Source organism: Scomber scombrus, chromosome 5 (assembly GCF_963691925.1).
Source record: "Scomber scombrus chromosome 5, fScoSco1.1, whole genome shotgun sequence".
Taxonomy (NCBI): domain Eukaryota; kingdom Metazoa; phylum Chordata; class Actinopteri; order Scombriformes; family Scombridae; genus Scomber; species Scomber scombrus.
The window spans coordinates 8,859,437-8,879,831 of NC_084974.1; the positions used below are offsets into that span (position 1 = coordinate 8,859,437).

Here is a 20,395-nt window from a genome sequence, read left to right on the forward strand (position 1 = left end):
AACACAGAGGTGCAAGGATGATTTAAAGCAAAAGGTAAAGGGGTGTAGATGCTATAAAGACAGAGGAAAAGGGAAATTAGAGGGATATTTTTGACAGAATGACACCTGAGAGAGAGACCACAAGAGCAACACTAGCGAGAGAGCAGGGCTCTGGGGCGCTGTACAAAAGGGGGACTAATAATGAATCTACGGTGAGCTGCTGTGCAACCTTTCCTACAGGGAGCGATTCAGGCAGTAAACACACATTTACTTAGAGCCAAAGTGTGTCACACCCAGAGCTCATCGTCCATTCCAGCAGGGAAATCTTATTTCAGTGTCCTTACTTTGTGGTTTGTTGGATTAGCCTCACACATACACCACAAACCACAGCTGGCCTTACTGAAGCGTCTAATGGTTGTATTTTTCAGCCATTTGACTTTTGAAGGATAATCTCAGTTTATTACAACTTGTAGAATTAACTTACATAACTCTTGTAGTTTTGTCCTGTTCCGTTTGCTGAGATAACAATGCAGTCGCCAAAAAGTTTGATGGGATCTATAAAAGCAAATATCACGTGAACAGAGACCAATCAGGTAAGAAACATGGGGCTTGTCTGTGGTGCAGTGGTCTTAGACACGTAACATATAAATGCAGCATTCCTGGTTCATACCTGAGAGTTTTAATGTACAGTAAGATGGTCGGACATCACTTCCACATCTCAACAATTAACTTATGATGCAGTGTTATTATTACAAAAATTTCCCTTTAACCCTTCTCTGCCACCCTGCTCCCTTCAGCATCATATTTTTTGATGATGTTGATCACAGAGTTAATAATAGAGAGAACCTGCACAAATAAAACAGCAGCGTTTTACCCCAGCAGTCAGTTTATGAATTACCTATGGCAGTGAAAAGCCCTGGGCATATTTAATGCAGGAGAATCTGTCCCCTTTTTCACTTTGTTCCCCTCTATTCTCTCCTCTTTGCAGTTTTTCTGCATTTTCACTCCATTAGCAGCATGGCATTAGCAGGTGTCAAGACAACAGGCAGAGGGATTTCAAGTTTAGCTCCTCCACTCACCCTGACCACATTGTTTCTGAAGAAGTGGGATTAATCGATGTTGAAAGGTAAAGTGGTAAAGGATCTCACTAAACTAGCACGCTGCTGTTAGGGGAATGAAAGCCTGATTACAGGAAAACACAGAGTAGGACAGTAGCAACAAAAAGCTTGCATATTCTGTCTCCATCCATACTAAAAACCATGTCATGTCTGAGACTTCTAACCCTTAGAAGCTTTTAAAAACTCAAAGGAGAGACGTAATTTCTGTAGCCAAGCACCTGACAGGGTAGGTAGCCATTACAGAAGAGAACAGACAACCCATCATATGCAACGATGAGCAATTTACAAAATTACATTCCTCTACAATATGAAATTATCTACAGTCTATTTTTAGAGCATGCGCAATTATCAGGTCAAGGCAACTCAATTGACCACCATGTACTCAAAGCAGGTCACAGGATCTGCATTATCTCGCAGTGTGACAACAGCGAGCTCAGCTGCTGGGATCATCAAGTACCGCGGGGTCTCTTAGTTCTTGTGTGGATCAATTAACAATCAATTTCAAATTAGTGAAGCAAGGCCACAGTACTCCAGGGAGCACAGTGTAAAAGACCTATATATGCAGTAGTCCTTGCTTCAGGACACATGTCAGGAAAGTGTGACCTAAAACTACCCACAGCTGAGTCTGCATCATTCTGCCAGGGCTCCTGTAAATGCAGCACACAAAGTAAAATTGTATTTAGCTGTCAGTCATGAAGTTATTAGTGGGAATGGACTGCATGCTTTCCCTGAAGGAGAAGGAGAAGTGTGATTGTTGTTGTTCTGTATTGTGCTATACAATGCAGTGCTGTGAAATCGGTGCAGTTTAGAAATGTTGAAGGTGACTGCTTACATCATCATCATCATAATAATAAATCCTCATCTCATTCACCACCAATTTAGCTAAGTTTGGTGGGTATCAAAGGCTAAAACCTATGATTAATCATTGACTCAAATTAGTAATTCGTGTTCTCAAATTCCTAGTCATTCCCTTCTAATTACACTATTTGTGCACCCAATGTGCAGTACTTATTACACTCCCTCAATTTAGCAACTTGTGCCCTCAAATAACTTAAATTGCTTAAATGGAACTATTTAATTTGTTCCCTAAAATTGCTCTTCTGAGATCATAAATCACTTAATCAATTTCTACATAATTGAATTAGTTTACTGATTTGGTTATTTTTGTCTTGTTTTTTTTCTTCACTTTCTTACTTTTGTATTTACTTCAGATTTGATATACTTCAGATTTGGTTGTAACACGATGGGTTATTGGTGACATCACAACAGAGAGTATGAATCTGCCTAAGGACATAGGACATTGTTTAGATTCTATATAACTTTCTGGAAACTGATTATCAATTCTATGAACCAAATGAAAGGGTATAAATGGCTGATTTAGGGTAATTTTTTATCATAAACAACCATCACATGAACCTTTTTGGCTCCATGCCTTATGGCTGCAGGCAGTAAGGGGGTGCTTATTTTTGAAATGTGCCCAATTTTCAATTTATTTCCAAAATCTGTGACCGACCAAGTCACAAAGGCTATTTACGAATTCACCCTCTGCAGAAAAATGAACAGCTGAACAGACTGAGTTTCTTTTCATCTTAGCGTTAAGTTCACTGGAGAGTGTGAATCTGCCTAATGAACCTAAAAGACAATCTGACTGTCTGGAACCTGAAGGACTGCGATTGGTAGATCGAACTGTTGAGGTTATTATAGTCCAGGGGAACCTTGATCCATTGGGATCCACCGTAATTTATATGCCAGGGGGAATATGAGACACACATCCTGCCTGTTAGCACACACTTGTGGGAATAATGTGTGTGTTGGAGCATTTTCTTTGCCATTGATCTGAGCTCGTAAAGGCTTACAATGATAAACACTGCGACTATTCTTGGTAATACCAGAGATCAAGTTAACGATTCTCTGGCACATACTGATTGAGAGCTGCAATATATCACAAACACACACACACACATATGTGAATGATGTAGGAAGGCCTTTGTAAAAATATAAGACAATTAACATTGATTGTTACAAACCTCAATGTTTCAATAGGAGTCCTAAAGGTACAGCAAACAGTTACATTTCCACCAGGCTTTTGAGGATAAATAAAGTAAAGATAGTCCTTAAATCAAGCATAAAGTGTAGCCATTGGTGCTGGAACATAGATTGTGGTGATTGAATGAGACTTCTGTTAAAAAAACTGAGCATTTTTATAACATTAATGTGATATTGAGAAGAATCTTGTACAAGAGTCTGACTCAACTAAGAAACAATAAATATTCTTGTTAGAGTGGAGTCAGTGCGGAAAACCCCAGTTTGTGACCAGTTTAGACCATTGACTCACATGAAAGTAATGACTAAACTGAAGACATTTCAAAAATGTGTAAAGCTTGCTTACATGTGCCATGTGAGAAAACAACAAACTAAAACTGATTCATAGTTGCAACACTTCTCAAGACTTTTAACTTTGCCATCCATATTTCTATGTCTGTATCTGTATGAACCAAATATCTGCTAAGGTACTGCTGTGATCGGGGAGTTCTGTCAGCAAAGGTCCTGTCAAACCTCAAGTGCCAGCAAAGCAAAGCTGCTCATATCGAGGAAAGGATCTTCAGGGTGCCACGACATGAGGAAGACATCCGCTTTAAATATGTATAAGCCTAGAGCTCTCCACAAACGCAAACACTCTCTCACACACACACACATGCACATACATACCCTCAAAAGGAGAATCAACCTAAAAGATAGTCTTTTCCAAATGCTACAATCTGTCACAGCGTGTTATGGTCAAAGATACTTTCATATACATTTAAATATGCAGTGTGTAGTATTTAGTGGCTGTGCTTTCCTTACATTAGAATGAGTTTGTCAAGAACAGACAAAACCAAACACTGGCTCTAGAGAGGCCCTTTCGTGTTTTTTGCAAGTTTCATGGCCATCTCAGGTTCTCCTACGTACTTCAAAGGGATGAGTGAAGGCGATGGATTGCAATCTGCAACCTAACTGTTAGATGCCACTCAATCCTACACACTGATCCTTTAAAGTATGATAAATCACTTGTGTTTTGAAGCCCAGTCACAGAAAAGCTGTTTCTGCTTTTTGATTAAATCATCACCTCTGCCCCTGTAAACAAACACACACAGCATTTTACATTCTCGAGTTATAAACTGGAGGTGTTGCCTGCTGTAGGTTTTCACAGCAATGATCATGTGGCTCAAGCAGTTTCAGTTACTTTGAATCACTGATGAAATGTCTTCATTGCTTGGTAGGATAGTTGAAATGCTTGAAAACACCAGCACAATGCCTCTGCACAGAGTGATGGAGAGTTGACAGAGTTGTTCAACTGACTGGAATGAACTTCCAACACAAAGTTTTACATCGAGTACCTCCAGATGAACTCCTGTTTTGATAAGAGACACCCCATTTCCCCAACACCCTTTTTAATCATCTACCCCAAATGCAGTTAAAAACACAACTTATCACATTTCGGCATCAACACCTTCACCCTGCTCCTCACACACTCATGATTCACTCATGATTCTCTCATTTGCCACTCTGATTAAAGGTAAAACCAACCCCAAAAACCTCTAAACCCCAAACCTCCAAACCCCCAAACCTCTGTGAACTGACCACATCAGATGTTTGCCCCAGATGCTTGGCCCACTGCCGCGCAGCAGAGCCGCCTGTGGACTCTTTGGGGCCTAGTTTAATGTGTGCTTAAGAGACTGTGGGACTGGGCGAACGCTGTGCTCTCTCTCCTCCAAATATCTGCCCATCTTTTATTCATTCATACTCCCAGGATGGCCGCTGATGCCATCATCTGAGGACCCCATCGTCTGAAGTTCTGTGCGCCTCTGTCGCTCAAACATACACACGCGGACGCACACACGTGCATGCACTTTGCAAGCGGTCCCAGGGGTCTTTTAATTTTTTGAGAGGTTATTTTTAGTGAGAAAAATAATCGAGGTGGAAAGTTCCATCTGTCCAACACTCTTGTTCCAGCTGCTCCTTTTTAGCAGCAGGCGGAAAGAGAGGGGGGGGGGGGACATTACTTATCAGATAAATCTGACACAGACGGGATTTTTTTTATCATATGCATTCTGCACAAGCAGGATTTTTTAATTTAGAGGCTTCTTTTAAGTTAGATGCTAGGTGTATGGCATTTTTTAAAGACAAAACACTGCAAGATCGCCTGTGGTTACAATAGTGGGAGTATGTTTAAATGGCTTTGTGTGCTGTTCAAAGCTCTTGTTACCCTGCTCCCTCTCATTTCTTATTATCTGTAACCACCTGCAATAAAAATCTAAGCTGCTTTGAAGAGGCAATAGAAGCATTGCAGCAAGCATGGTTTTGTTGATTATCAGAACTGCAACACATTGTCACATACAGTATGGTTCTCTAAATAGTGCTGAAATAATAGTTTTGTTATTTATTTATTTATTTAATTTTTATTTTGTTTTATTACTTTTCAAACTAGTCTGTCTTTAACCCCGCCAGCTGGAAGTCTCTTCTGCAAAATCACCAAAGCCAGTCTCACTGCTTCTGTGAACCCAGTGCAACTGTGTGGCATAAATCACATTTGAGTGAAGGATTGATTGACAAATTAAATCATAAAACCCAGCAAGGGGGACGGTGTAAACAACAGAGCAGACTTGCTATGTAATTTCATACCAGGACTTTCAGCAGAGCCTCAAATGTTAACAAGCTCACAGAGAAAGTGAAGAAAGCTAACTGGTCTAAGTTCAGCTTTGATGCCAACATGAATGCCCTGAATGCCAATGAGCTTGAGTAACACTCCATGTTGTCTTTCTTTTTATGCTCGAGCACCCCTCGATCCTCACTGGACTCTTTATTTCAAACATACGGACAGCGGAATGGAAGCCTGGAGGCTAATCTGAACATTTCAGTGTATGCAAATTTGAAATGTTCCATAAGATCTATTATGCAGAAAACCAAAACAAACTAGTTGAAAAGTTCAGAGCCACCACCTCCGCTTGAATTTAATTTACTGAATTGATTGGACCTCCGGATCGGTCTCTGCCACACCCTGGAGGGTTGATCCGGGTGAATCGTTAAATCAGGGCATGGACAGAGCAGCTCTGTGCTGGTATCGCCTGGGGGGTTCGTTGTGACAACAGCTGAACCAATCAGTTTATTAGCATAAAGCCTATACTGTTTATTCTCCTAACTTTTAGAAACTTTCTTCACACACTCAATGCAGTGCACATCTGAACAACCCAACTTTTTGTTCAGTGTATTGCTGCGAGATGCCCATTGCTAATTGAGAAGAAGGGATGCAATATTTATGTGTAACTTGGGAGGCTTGATGGTTGAAGAAGGACATGACATATCCTCTAACTAATGCTGAAAGTACGAGGGGGGCCCTGCCATAAACTTGGCCGTGACTAATGCCTGTCAAAATCACTTAAAAACTGTCTTTCCTCCTGTCATAGTTGCACACAGTTTCCTGTTCTTCCAAAACTTTCCTTTTTTTAAGCTCCTTTTTTAACTATTTACTGTATATCAACAGCCACAAAAACACACCGGATGGCACATCAAAAACAACAGACAAGGATAAATGTATGTGAGGTAAATGTGAAATGATTCAGGCTACATTACATAACAATAAAGCACAAAACAATCCAGTGTAATGTAATGAGCTAATCCAATCAATCTAGTGACAATGTCTGACATGAAAAAGTGGAGGTCAGTACACACAGCCAAAACAAGCAAACCACAATCAATACTGAGTTTGCTGCATCAGAATTTATTTATAGAAACACTGGCTGCTCCCCACCAAGACGCAAGAGGAGAGAGAAAAAACTGTCCAGTGAATGAAGCTTCTTCCTGAACAGGTTGGGCTTGATAATGGAGCTGCTGAGAGTCATTTGTAGATTTGAACCTTTGCTTATTAAAGGGGCGCAGGTTTCTATGGAGTGGCCACAATGCACAGTTTTCATTTTGAATCAAATCAGAAAAGCTTGTGTGTGTGTGTGTGTGCGTGCGTGTGCATACATACATATATGAATCATATATTATATGTTTGTGTCTGTCTGTCTGTGTGTATGCTTGTGTGTGTTTGTCTGTGTGTGTGTCTAAGTTAAAGCTAAGTAAAGCTGACAAGACTCTATATATCCACTCACTGCAGAGGTATACAGCTATATAAGGGAGCAGCGGAGTCAAACACCTGGGCAATCAGGACTAAATTCAATCTCTGTCCAAGTTCTGTCCAAATTGACATGTCAGGCTGGTGTGTACGTTAGGTGTGTGTGTGTGTGTGTGTGTGTGTGTGCGTGTGTGTTCGGTTCAGTGGAAATGCTTTTGTTTCTAGACACGAGCCTCTGGGGGGGCTTGGTCGGCATTCTACCGTTTTTCTGCCCTCCTCTGCTTTATTTTCTGAAAGACAGAAAGTATTGTAGGCTATATGAAAAGAAGGATGAGGATTATTTCAAGGATTTTTTTTCATTTCCACTTATTTAACAGCCTTATAATGCATATCAACCATGTACATATATTAACCTACACCATGTTTGTGTGGATACAAAAGATATCCATTTTTTGAATGGTGCCATTAATATTTACTTAAACTCTACTTCTATTTATGAATGTTTTCAATGTTACTCTCTCAAAGCTCTCTCTCAACATCAGGAAACATTCTAGCAGGCTTACTTAACAAATATCATAAATATTACTTACAATATTTAAGAGAAATGATATAATACATCATAATAAAGCCAACCTAAAGTATGACAAACTCGCTAAACTCACAAGCTCTCTCTATAGCATCACTTCCAATAACCATCAGACTATACGAAGTGAGATGAGGTCAATAAACTTGGAATTTAATGCAACACATACATAGTATAATTCCCATATGAGAATCGTGGGAATATACAGTGATTTTCCTTTGGGGTTGCCTGCTCTCCTGTGCTGCCTGGTCACCACGCTTCCCGTTAATCGGGCGGATTACCAGCGCAACCCTCCACCGTCTGCTCCGTTTCTATTTCAAAACACAGACTCTCTCACTACTGTGTCACGTTTTAATATGTATCGGTGGCGGTTGTGTAATTTAACGAGAGAGAAAAAACCCCAATAATACTAATAATAAAACTGTAATTTTAGTCCTTGCGTAAGACACGCGTATGAGGCGAGGCTGAGCGCATTATGGATAAGACGACAATCAAAAGTGCTTTTGGGAGCGACGACATGGCGCCTAGTGCTGGAGAAAAGTCATCCTAAATCAGTGTTTTAGTTTTTGTGGAAATGCTGGGGATTTGTCAGCCTGATCCAAACATACAGTATTAAGAAGGAGGAGGAGGGGAGGGAGGGTCAAATGGATGTGGCACGCGCTCTTGGAGAGGAGAGGTTGAGCCCGTGGCACAATTTAATTCCAGATACATCTGTTTTTGCAGTACTGATGCAGATGTATTGTAATAATGATTCGTCCACGTGATTCAAAATCTCTAAGGCTTTTGAGATAGTTTCTCTAACCTACCACAACTACAACTGTTACTATTTTACTAGTACTGTTACAAGGCCTATTATTACTATTATTTGTACAATATGTGTGCAAGGTGCATTATTCTAGAAATAGATAGCCATACAAGTTTCCAAGTGTCAGAGAACTTACCCTCCATGCAGAATATGACCATCCAGGCTATCCATAGGTCCGAGTTATGAAACTTCACCATGGTTCGTAACTGTTCAGTGCTTCGTTCTCAGTTTTTAGCCCAGTGCCTACTTCTTTAGGCTGTATCTGCTCCTGCTCACAGTTTCCTTGAAGAAAAGTAACTGTTTCTTGTAATGGCATGAGACATGAAAGCAGTCCAGGATTTTTACGCAGCGCACACAAGTGACATTTTCCTAAAACAACGTGAAATGTTCAAATGTGTGAGCAAAAATAATCTTGACAGCATTTCTATCCAGCACCAGGCATGCGTCTCTCCTAAGGGCGTTCTTTACTCCGATCCTCTCCTCCCGTTCTTTGGTAGCTGCCAGTCACTCCAAGACTATTTTCTTCCCCGGTCCTCTATCCAGTCAATTTACGCACGCTTGGAAAAACTCAGCGTGCACCTGCTGCTGAACGGAAAACTGTCCCCTGTCGCTAAAAGTGACTTAGAAACTGATGAGAAACTGGCACTTTTCCTCTACGCATGGCGAGTCTCTCCAACGCGTCTTGTTGCGCTCCATGGTTTCTGTGTGTTCTGCTGAGGCTGAGCCGACCTGCGAGCAAACCACACAGACCTGGAAACAACACTATTTCCGATGAGTATTTTTCAAAGTAAAATAGCCAGGGGGGCAGAACGGAGTTATTCATTTATTTATCAATTGTTTTCATTATAAAGCCCTCACGGATTCGTTCCTTAATCGTTTGTAGTAGTTCCTTATAAATTGTTACTATAGATTCTGAAGAGTATTTGAGGAGAAAACAGTTACCAAAGGTCAGACTGTCAATCATAGTAGAACCACTTAACTCCTTTACATATGTACTTCACACACTTTCTTTTATTTTAGAAGTTAGTCAGGCTGCAAGAAATGTTCTTTTTTTTAAAATTCAGTTGCCCATTAAATTAAAGTACAAGTAAAAGTCAGACCCTATAAATCCTACACAAGAGAATTCTGGTTACATGTGAAACATTTATTTGAGTTCTGAGAATAATGTGTAAACTTTAAACTGGCTTTATAATCAAAACGAATCATTGCACTGAATTCGTTTATTCATGCATGTATATGTGTTGCACTAAATACTCAAGAACACAATTAATCAACCAATCAGGATTCTGCTACTTTAAAAAGGCTGACTCGTTGCTTTGGCAGCTTGTCCAAAGAAACTCACCTGGACTCAAAGTACATTTATTCTGTAGTTTAGATCCACCTGGCTTCCTGTTTTAGTCTGACTACATTTGTGCTGCTTGACGGCGTTTAGCAGCGGGAGACCGCAGCCCGGCTGTTGCTGGGATACCGCTGACGCCAGACAGAGAGAAGAGACGTTCGTGCCCCCCTGCGGTGCGTCCAGAGAATACCGACAGAATAGAGGAGACGAGGATAGACTAGAATAGAATAGAATATCTGTTGTGTGCTTACTTCAAAACGGACTAAGTATGGCTCTCTATGGCTAAACATAATTAAATATGATCAATAATATTCAAGATTCAAGATTTGTCATTTCTCAGAACAAAACCAAAAACAGTGCACTTGCAGAATAAATGATTTTTGAGTTTTACTTTTTATTCATGGGCATGTTTATATGTTTAGTTATTGAAAATGTAAGCCAGCAGTAAGTATAGAAAAAAACAGAAATAACCATAACATCTCCAAATTAATCTTCATACTGAAAATAAGTAATTTGATATTAATTAAGGTTCATTCATATGGTATGCAGGTTGTTTTTTTGTTTGTCGCTTTCTTCAAAATCTTGGTTTATGAATTTATTGTGTAATAAATGTATCATTTCTGTTCCCACTAAATTGCATTTGTGTTTTGCTTACCATCCTCCTCATCGGGCCTACGTGTGCGACATTTATGTAATTTACTTAACAATTGGCCAATCTCATTTCAAGTAGTGTTTAAAATAATAATACTATAGCTACTGCTGGCCTAATTCTTCATTTTCTGGCAAAATTACAGGATTCATCAGCCTTTTTGCTCATTGTTGCTACATTAAGGCCCTGCAGTCTGAGTCATTTAATCATTTGTAATGTTATATCAGTGCGGTGAGTCTGCAACACAGAGATATCCTACAATGACAGCTTCACTCCAGGTGAGTCCTTCACCCAGTCCAAGTCTGTTACACATCAGAGGCGCTAAGAGAAACACACACACACACAAAACAAACAGCCATACACATTCTTTAAAATCTATATGACAGAGATTAACATGCTATTTAAAAGACTAACACACTATTTCATTTAAGCGTTTTGATCTTGCATAAGTTATAATGAGATTTTAATGTGTGGTGTAGTGTGGCAATGTAACATACAAACCATTCATTGAAAAGATCTTCTGAGTGAAGAGCAGCATTAAGGGAAGACAAACTTAGCCAAGAGTGACTGCAGGCTTAAAGGCCTCCTCAGTGATTAAAATGAGCAGGATGCATCAAACAACCTGTGTTCAGGCCTCTAATCACTCTAATCCACTGATCAAACCTCATCCACCTCAGCACTAAATGACTGCTTATATCTTTTCTACTTCACTAGACTTCTGGTGTCGACACTGTGTCCCCCCCACCACCACCACCACCCACCCCCACCGCCCCCAAAAAACCTCCAAACTTCAAAAGAGAGATGCTGTTGACTGATTTTTCTCTCTTTAAAAATTCTTTCTTAATTAGATTTTTTAGACGTTCAGAAAAGGGAATATCAAACGGGAGGACATCCATCTTTTCATCCTTTCTTGTGCACAAAGCTGTTGGCAGGATTTCACAGATGTGTAGCTGTCACTGCAGACAAATAAGGTACAAGTTAGAGAATCTTAAGGATGCCCTGAAGCTTCCACAACTCCCTCTTTGTTCCTCTCTTTCTCTTCCTGCCTGAACATTAAACTTTTTTTTACATGCATGCTCAGCTCCCTTTCTCGAAAGGTCATGCACATTTTGCGGTATTCATGCAAGTTGCATCAAAGGGACAAGAATGTCAAACACACTGGCTAACATCTTAAAAGTTTGATGCTGTAAACAGGGTTTACCTGATACCTGAAGGAGCCCTTTCTGAATCGCAGCCATTATGAAAAACACAGTCTGTAGAGAATACTGAAAGAGATTAGATAAACCATAATGTACAGCAGATCAGCAGTGCATCGACTCTTCCAACCTGTTCATATTCCTTTCCTCTGGGAAAAAAAGAATATTGTAAGAACCACAAAAAAATTCTTATGGTCCTTAGAATAAAACAAGAATAAAACTTGACACAGACAGTGATATACGTATACTGTATTTACCAAAAGAAGTAACTTTGCTGTATTGATGACCATTTGTGCTCAGGTCTTCATCTGAACTGTCCAAATGATCATTGTTTGGTATACCATCCAGAGGTTGCTGGTGTTCTATTATTCCAGACAGCAAATCACTTAATTCATCAGTCCTACTTTTTTTTGGCGACCCACCACCAGTTGTAAATCGCTCCCTTTTCATGTCTGAATACTCTTGTTTTAGAGCTAGTTTAAGGTTCTTCCACAGAGTCTATAAAAAGTAGATATCACTCATTTATGGGATGGTTTGACCCAATTTGTATTATAAGCATTTTTTATACTCACTTAAGTTTTTTGAATGAAATCTTTTTGCCTCTGCCATTGGGTGGTCTCAAGATTCATACCAGTAATCATGTTTTCTATTCCATGCCAGGTTTTTATGACCACCAGGAGACCAACAGCATGTGATTGTCCTAAAGGCTTAACCCAGGTGTTCTAATTTAGTCTCACTTACCTTACTCTATATAGCACAGTAGGACCCAGATAGGACCCACCCAGAGCAATCGCTCTGGACCCACCGGACTCTGACCGTGACGTCACAGAGGTGACTTGCCGAAAACATAGCTAGTCACAGACGAAAGAAGCCAAATTCAAGCCACGTTCATGAAAGCTACTTAAATGTTCTATCTTAACTAGTCTGAATTAAGGACTACTCCTGGCTTAATCTAAGCCGTTTGTTAAACCAGTCAATTAAGTGCTAATGATTGCATGTCTGAAGTCCTCACATACTCTTTAGCAGGGACTGATGTTTGTTATGTTCATTTCCCGGCAGCTGTTGACAAATGTAAATGACACAAGTGATGTGCCAATTCAAATGAGAGCTGCTAGACTAAAATCAAACATTAGTAATGTACAAAGTCACAACAATGTACAGGGAAACAAATTTAAAAGGAAAAATATATATAATATTCTACCTTGAGCATCAATGCATCTAGAAAGTGTTCTCTTACACCATCCACTCATGTTCCCCTTCAATACTCCCTTAGGTTAAATAAAACACAGGTTTGAACATGATTGATGGGTTAAATTGGGTCCCTTCAGTAGCCCCCAGAAAGATGCATGCTTGATTTATTATTGATTCCTCTTTGAAACCGCTCCATTTTTCTTTTTCTGTGCTCTCTATAAAAGATTTAGAAGACCTGAAGGAGATCCTCAATGTTAAATGTTGTAATTCTCTTCTCCTGACAGTCCTCGCTGGAGTTCACCATAACTTGAATATTGATGTCAGGTAAACGGAGTATCCTTTTTTTCATTTTTTTTTGTGCTGCATCATGCATTCTTTGAGCCGATCGATCATCTCTTTAGAGGTTTCACTTTTTTCCCCATGAAGGATATTTTGTTGTGGTTGAATGATTCAAACTCAGGTCCACTGATGCTACTGAGTCGCTTCAGGTCAAATCAAGCAGCTATTACACTAACTGAGGATCAAAGTCCTCAATTCTGAATGAAGAATACAGTCAAGTCCTGTCATGCATTCATCTTTCTCTAAAGAAAATCAATTTTTATATTGCACCAAAACGTGTGCTTGTGTGTATGTCCAAAATACTTGCAAATGTCCCCTTTACAGTAAATCATTACATTTATTTTACATATAAATCTTTAAAATAAAACTCCTCTCATTGTGTACTTCAACTTCAAACTTTACAAAGGTCCTTAAAATAGAAAACACTGCCATCTTGTGGTGAACAAAATATTTACTTGATAGAAGAACTACATGGAAGAAGAAAGAAGAAATCTTTGTGTTCAGAACATTTACTTCTAGGAATCAGCAGATATGTTTACACAAGACCAGCATGTTACAGTGACACCAGTGCAAGGACAAGAAGGGAGGTACTTCTGCACAGTTAGACAAGCTCATAAGAGACCAACGAACAGAGCAGGCCCGTCCCGCAGGAAGCATCAGTTCTGAAATGACAAAAAGGACAATGCTGTTACTGCAGGAAGAAAACATGATTTATTAAAGAAGATCTAGAGCCTCACATCTCCTATCTTTAATGTATGAATCTTCCTGGCAGCAGCATAAACACCTAAATCATTTCATTTTTGGAGCAGGAATGTGGCGGTGTGGATTCAGGCTGTGACAGGTCTCAGAGCACTGTGTTCACTTTTGAAGAGCCAAATTAGACCAAAGGGTGCTTTCATGACTCTCTTAGCGGACCCATTTCTCACCTCTCCCACACTAGGCAGGGTTCTTTCCTCTTTTGCCTCTGTCATTTACATGGAAAGCTATTATTCGTACAAATGTGACCAACAGGGTGTTCCAAGTGTAGCCTAAGAGTGAGCAGAAGTTGTTTGGAGATTGGCGGCAGATTAACAAGTTAAAAAGGAATCTGCAGATAAGAAGATAGTCACTTGACAACACGACTTGAGTGTTTAGTGTATGAACAATGTATGAAGACAAGCATGCACACACAGAGGTGTGTCGCATCTGATTAAAACTGGCACCGCTGGTAAAACCTGTTGTGATGGTCATGGTCCGCACATGGCGAACTTTGAAACAAGGCGAGGCTGGTATGTTACCTGCTGAGCTGCATTGTTATTTTTGTTATTTCTGTTATATGTATAGCAAACTGCAAACAGACGAGCATAGTATTGTATAGAAGTTTACTTGAAGTCTGGTTGGTCTACCTGTTCAGTAGACTAAAGCTGTTTTATATCAAATTTTTAATGTGTAAGAGAGCTCTGTAAGTTCACTGCAACAATACCTCATCACTGCTGGATGAAGATGAGGAGGAGGAGGAGGATGAGCTGCCTGATTTGTGTCCTTCCTTGTGCTCCTTTTTTTTCTTTCCCTTCTTCTTGAGCTCTTCGCCATCTTTGTGCTCTGACTTGTCCTTATCGGACTTGTCCTTTTTGTGGGATTTATCCTTCTTGTCAGACTTGTCCTTATCAGATTTATCCTTATGGTCGGACTTGTCCTTATGGTCAGACTTGTCCTTATGGTCAGACTTGTCCTTATGGTCAGACTTGTCCTTACTGCCAGACTTGTCCTTACCATCCTAAAAAAAGGGGGAAAAACCTCAGATGATGTAGATTTACCATAGGTGCAACTTCTCAACATCACTTTCCAGGATTGAGTCCTGACAAGACATACAGTATATTAAAAAAACACACTATTGCTAAATTATTTGGGTATGCCTTGTCTGAGGAGATCAAGGTTTCAAACTCTGTCTTGTTTTTTAAATCACTGTTAGAAACCCACTTTAAATTCACTTTTTGGCATTTCCGTTCATTGTATCATGTGATTAGCTTTTTTGTAGTATTTAGGTTGATTCTCTTTCCATTTCAAATGTTTTTATTGTAAAGCACTTTGTGTTCTGTGTATATTAAAAAGTGCTATGCAAATAAAATAAATACATTATTAATATTATTTCTCAGTAGCTGGAAAAGCTCTGAGCATGGTTTTGGAGTGAACGGCTCCTACCTTATCCTTGTCCTTTTTCCAGGGCCAGTTAAACTCATCCTTCTGAGCTTCCTCCTTCTTCACCTCTTCATCCGTAGCCACAGCTGCAAGCAAGCAAAAGACACAGATGGTGAACAGGCTTAGAATAAAAAATATTTTTTTAAATCTGAATAACTTTCACCAAGAATATGATTGAAAAAGAAACGTTTATTCTACGATAACAACAAGTAACGGCACAACTGAAATACACCTTGCTGGTTGTGTCTACACAGTTGCAATTTAGTTTCTTTTTTCTTATGCATACATTTGGACAATTAAGCTGCCAGGTGCAAACTTCCTCTAAAACAGCCTGTTGCTCGCTACTGAACATGACAAACACGTTTCCTACATAAATCAGCCGTCCATCAACAGTAGCCTAATAATGTCAAATATTCATTTCTAATACTACTAAAGCCTACCTGATGAGAGATCGAAAGACATTGTCGGTCCTGTCTGTGCGCTTGTGCTTGTGCTTGTCAAAACAAGTGATTTTATAGATTCACAGTCTACCTTGACGCAGAGGAAACACGGAACGGCAACACCTAAATCACATGATCACATGACCACACCTCCATCCACTGGCTCAAGTTTATTGATACACTCATGGTTTATTCACATGACCGTTACAAATGAACACAGATGAAAAATGCAAATATAATTCAAGGAAAATGTGATAGTAGATGTGATATATTTATATGTAAATATTACTTTTAACTTTTAACTTATAATTTTAACTATGTTTTAGGCCACATGTTTTTAGTTTTGTTTTGATACATGTATCAAAACAAACAGCCATACACATTCTTTCAAATCGTGTGACAGAGATTAACATGCTCCATTACACACTATTTCATTTGTTTTGATCTCAGTGAATCCAAGCTTGCATAAGTTATAATGATATTTTAATGTGTGGTGTAGTGTGGCAATGTAACAGACAAACCATCGCAATCATTGCAAAGATCTTCTGAGTGAAGAACAGCATTAAGGGAAGACAAACTTAGCCAAGTGTGACTGCAGGCTTAAAGGACTCCTCGGTGACTAAAATGAGCAGGATGCATCAAACAACCTGTGTTCAGGCCTCTAATCACTCTAATCCACTGATCAAACCTCACCCACCTCAGCACTATTGATTGCTTAAATCTTTTCTACTTCACTAGACTTCTGGTGTCTAAAAAAAACAAAACCTACCCAAACAAGTGACTGGGACTGGGAGTAGGGGATTCCTGCAATCCAGGAGTCTGCAGTTTTCAGGATCGCATTTTCCTAACAAATTGTATGATCCACAGCTGGAGGCTGCCGTTTCTGCTGTTTTTGCAAAGACGGACTACATGAGTGTGAGTACCAAATATAAATGAAGTATGTTTGACGTTAAAAACAATTATGGTGTCTCAAATTGCACAACAAAGTTAATGTTATCTAGTTGAAGTGCGACCTTTTTGTTTGATCATTTTTCATTTCTTTTGAAGCAGAAACAGTCCCCATGATGCCAAACTCACCAAACTCTATTCAAAAGAGTATGTATTTATCATTAAACGCACTTCATTTAAAAGCTAATGCGGTGAATGAAGGATTTATTTCGACCAAACCACAGCTGGTCATAGTTCAAACAGTAGAAACACGAGCAATGGTGGTTTGGGTGAGTTTTATTTGACTTCTGTCGACTTTGTGTGTGTGTGTGTGCGTGCGTGTGTTTGTGAAATAAAACAATGGTGTGACAAATTTGTATTAATAAAATATATAAAAGAAACCTATATCTTGTGTCTTCCCTCTCTCTGTTCAAATACCTGTTTGAGATCTAGTAACTGCAAAGAGCAGAGCATATGATTTCATCTTTATTTGACCTGATAATGAGTTCATCTTGCTAATTACACAGACATGCACATATTAGCAACCACGTTGAATTGCAAGACTGAAAGTCATTTTTGGGTGAAGTAAACCTACTACCATCAATGTAAATTTAAATCTACTAATAATGATGATAACAGACAAACAAAGCAAAATTGTATTGTTTTATTCTCCAAAGCAGGTATTGAATTATTTCATGTGATTGTGTGTTGGTACTTCCCACAGATTTAACTTTTTTTTCCATGTAAAAAATTATAAAATCAACAATTTTTAATCCGCCCAGCTCAGTGTGCACATGTTCATTATTTCACAATGCATCTTTACCCAGTAACCTGTATTCCACCAGAAAGCACACCACAAAAACATCTCCTTTTATTGATACAGTGATCATATTTTTCTCATGAGAGCTCTAAGATTCATCAGTAGAGCACATCTTTAGATGGCATGCCTTTCAACTGTTATGTAAGAGATGTTTTTTAATCAGTAACATCTATTTAGATCTATGACATCTCATTACTGATAAGGCTTGGGGCCTCTCAGTAGATCACTAGAGGTGAGGTGGGTAGTGGAACGGGTGCTTCCGTCTCCATACCTCCTTGGGTTGTTTAACAAGGACTCCATGGGGCTGGGAGGTCTGCGAATGGGCGCCCTGTCTCCCATACCCAGTGTGGCGATAGAGACGGAGGGTCTGGAGACAACCGTAGGAGGATCCAGCTTCATGGCGGGCTTGGAGACAGCCGAAGAACTCAGAGGATCCGGCTTCGTGGCTGGCTTGGAAACAGCCGAAGGACTCAGAGGATCCGGCTTCGTGGCTGGCTTGGAAACAGCTGAAGGACTCAGAGGATCCAGCTTCACCAGTGGCTTAGAGGGAAGTGTTGCAAAGGAAGCGCCACCAGGCTTGGAGCTGCTGTTACTGGATGCTGAAAGTTCACTACCGCCTGAGCCTGAAAACTCCATTTTTGGCTCACTGCTTTTCTCACCATCAGGGCTTTCCTGGAATAAAATCAACCACACCCCACATGAAAGATACAGCAAATGGAAAAGCAGGCTGACCTTATAGTCTTTCTGTGAGTAAGGATCATGGTGGCAGTTTTCTTATCTTGAAAAAATACCAGCCTAACCCAAGAACAAATGACAGCTTATATACAGCATATAATTTATAATGTATATTTAAAGCAAACTCACAGTCTTCTTCTTCTTCTTGTCAGTTTCACTTCCAGAACCCAAACTCTGAGGAGCAGGAAACCAGTAAGATTCACTCACTTACAGAATATGTGACATAATCTGATGATATCTCCAATTTTATTTTTTATTTACCTTCTTCTTCTTGTCTTTCTTATCCTTTTTGTTTTCCTTGTCATTGTCACCACAGCTATCAGATGAACTCGATGAACTGGAGCTTGAGTTCTGATCAAATACATGTAACAGTTCATCATCTTTATTTTTTGTAAAACAAAAGTTAAGCATTGTACACCCACTAAATTACCTTCTTCTTGTCTTTCTTCTTCTTCTTCTTCTTCTTCTTGTCTTTCTTCTTCTTCTTTTTCTTCTTCTTGTCATCATCACTGCTAGAAGAATCTGAATCCTTGGATATAAATAAATACATTTTGTAAGTGTATTGCTGTTTTTTTCTGAATATAAATATATTAAGAAGTAGGAGGCTGTTTTGCAATTGTTTTACCTTCTTCTTGTCCTTCTTTTTCTTCTTCTTCTTGTCCTTTTTCTTCTTCTTCTTTTTCTTCTTCTTCTTGTCATCATCACTGCAAGAAGAATCTGAATCCTTGGATATAAATAAATACATTTTGTAAGTGTATTGCTGTCTTTTTCTGAATATACTGAATATAAGTATTAAGAAGTAGGAGGCTGTTTTGCAATTGTTTTACCTTCTTGTCCTTCTTGTTCTTCTTCTTCTTCTTGTCCTTTTTCTTCTTCTTTTTCTTCTTCTTCTTGTCATCATCGCTACAAGAATCACTGGAGGAGTCAGAAGAAGATGAAGAGCAAGAATCCTGGACAGAAAAAAGAAATAATGATAATGACATTTAATTGTACAGAAGTTACACAGCGGTTAAGTTCTGTTATAAGTACTGTTGTCACCTCATGCATGCTGACATTGTGATTCAGTTGTTTCTCTTTACATATTAAGACATTTACTGAAAATCAACAACAGTGACTTTTGAATACATTTCTCACGTTTCATGATTCTGGAGTTTTTGGTTGTCTTTTGAACCCTTTCTTGAACCTTTTTTGGACATTTTTGATGATTTTCAAGGGTTCAAATCATGGATGTGGCCTTATATTTAAGCTTTGTCTCACCTTCTTTTTCTTCTTCTTATCCTTCTTCTTTTTCTTATCTTTCTTTTTCTTCTTTTTCTAAATAAAAAGACGTGTAGTCATGATCAAATAATACATTTGTTGTTAAAGCAACAACATTATAATCACGTGTTGTCATCTCACCTTGCAATCGTCACTATCAGAAGAAGAACTATCCTCAGAGGAGCTGCTCTCCTAGAAAGAATATCAGTCAGTCAGTCACAGAAATAAACAGGAACCTTTATCAGAGACAATAATCTTCTAAAATAATACCCAACTATAAGAGTGGAAAGCATAACATTGTTTACCTTCTTCTTCTTTTTCTTCTTTTTCTTCTTGTCATCATCACTATCAGATGAGGAGGAAGAGCTGGAATCCTGTAAAGAGAGAGAAAGAGAGAGAGAGAGAGAGAGAGAGAGAGAGAGAGAGAGAGAGAGAGAGAGAGAGAGATGAGAACAGTGTAATATCAACACAATGCACAACTGAACCAACTAAACACAGGACATGTACCAAAACAAAAAGGAATTTACAGAAGACAAACCTTATCCTTCTTCTTCTTCGTCGTCTTCTTCTTTTTCTTCTTCTTGTCATCTTCACTATCAGAACAGGAGGAGGAGGAGGAGGAGGAAGAGCAGGAATCCTGAAAAGAGAGAGAGAGAGAGAGAGAGAGAGAGAGAGAGAGAGAGAGAGAGAGAGAGAGAGAGATGAGAACTGTAATATCAACACAATGCACAACTGAACCAAC

General features: G+C 39.2%; 1 protein-coding gene across 1 annotated transcript; it reads right to left on the bottom strand.

Moving 5' to 3' along the window:
• Positions 1 to 13,898: 13,898 nt before the first annotated feature.
• Positions 13,899 to 16,006, bottom strand: LOC133980916 (uncharacterized). The gene is made up of 4 exons (XM_062419782.1): positions 15,915 to 16,006; positions 15,478 to 15,560; positions 14,759 to 15,052; positions 13,899 to 13,958 (listed from the first exon to the last, which is right to left on the bottom strand). Exons 1-4 carry the CDS (start codon positions 15,934 to 15,936, stop codon positions 13,953 to 13,955), a joined length of 405 nt encoding a protein of 134 aa, XP_062275766.1. The 5' UTR covers positions 15,937 to 16,006; the 3' UTR covers positions 13,899 to 13,952.
• Between the last annotated feature and the right edge of the window lie 4,389 nt (positions 16,007 to 20,395).

What these genes read in the sequence shown, in the direction of transcription:
- LOC133980916 (XM_062419782.1), bottom strand. Translation starts at nt 15,936, where the DNA reads ATGTCTTTCGATCTCTCATCAG. An exon ending in GTCTTTCGATCTCTCATCAG is followed by an intron (nt 15,561 to 15,914) that starts GTAGGCTTTAGT and finishes GCTTGCTTGCAG; the next exon opens with CTGTGGCTACGGATGAAGAG. An exon ending in GGAAAAAGGACAAGGATAAG is followed by an intron (nt 15,053 to 15,477) that starts GTAGGAGCCGTT and finishes CCCTTTTTTTAG; the next exon opens with GATGGTAAGGACAAGTCTGG.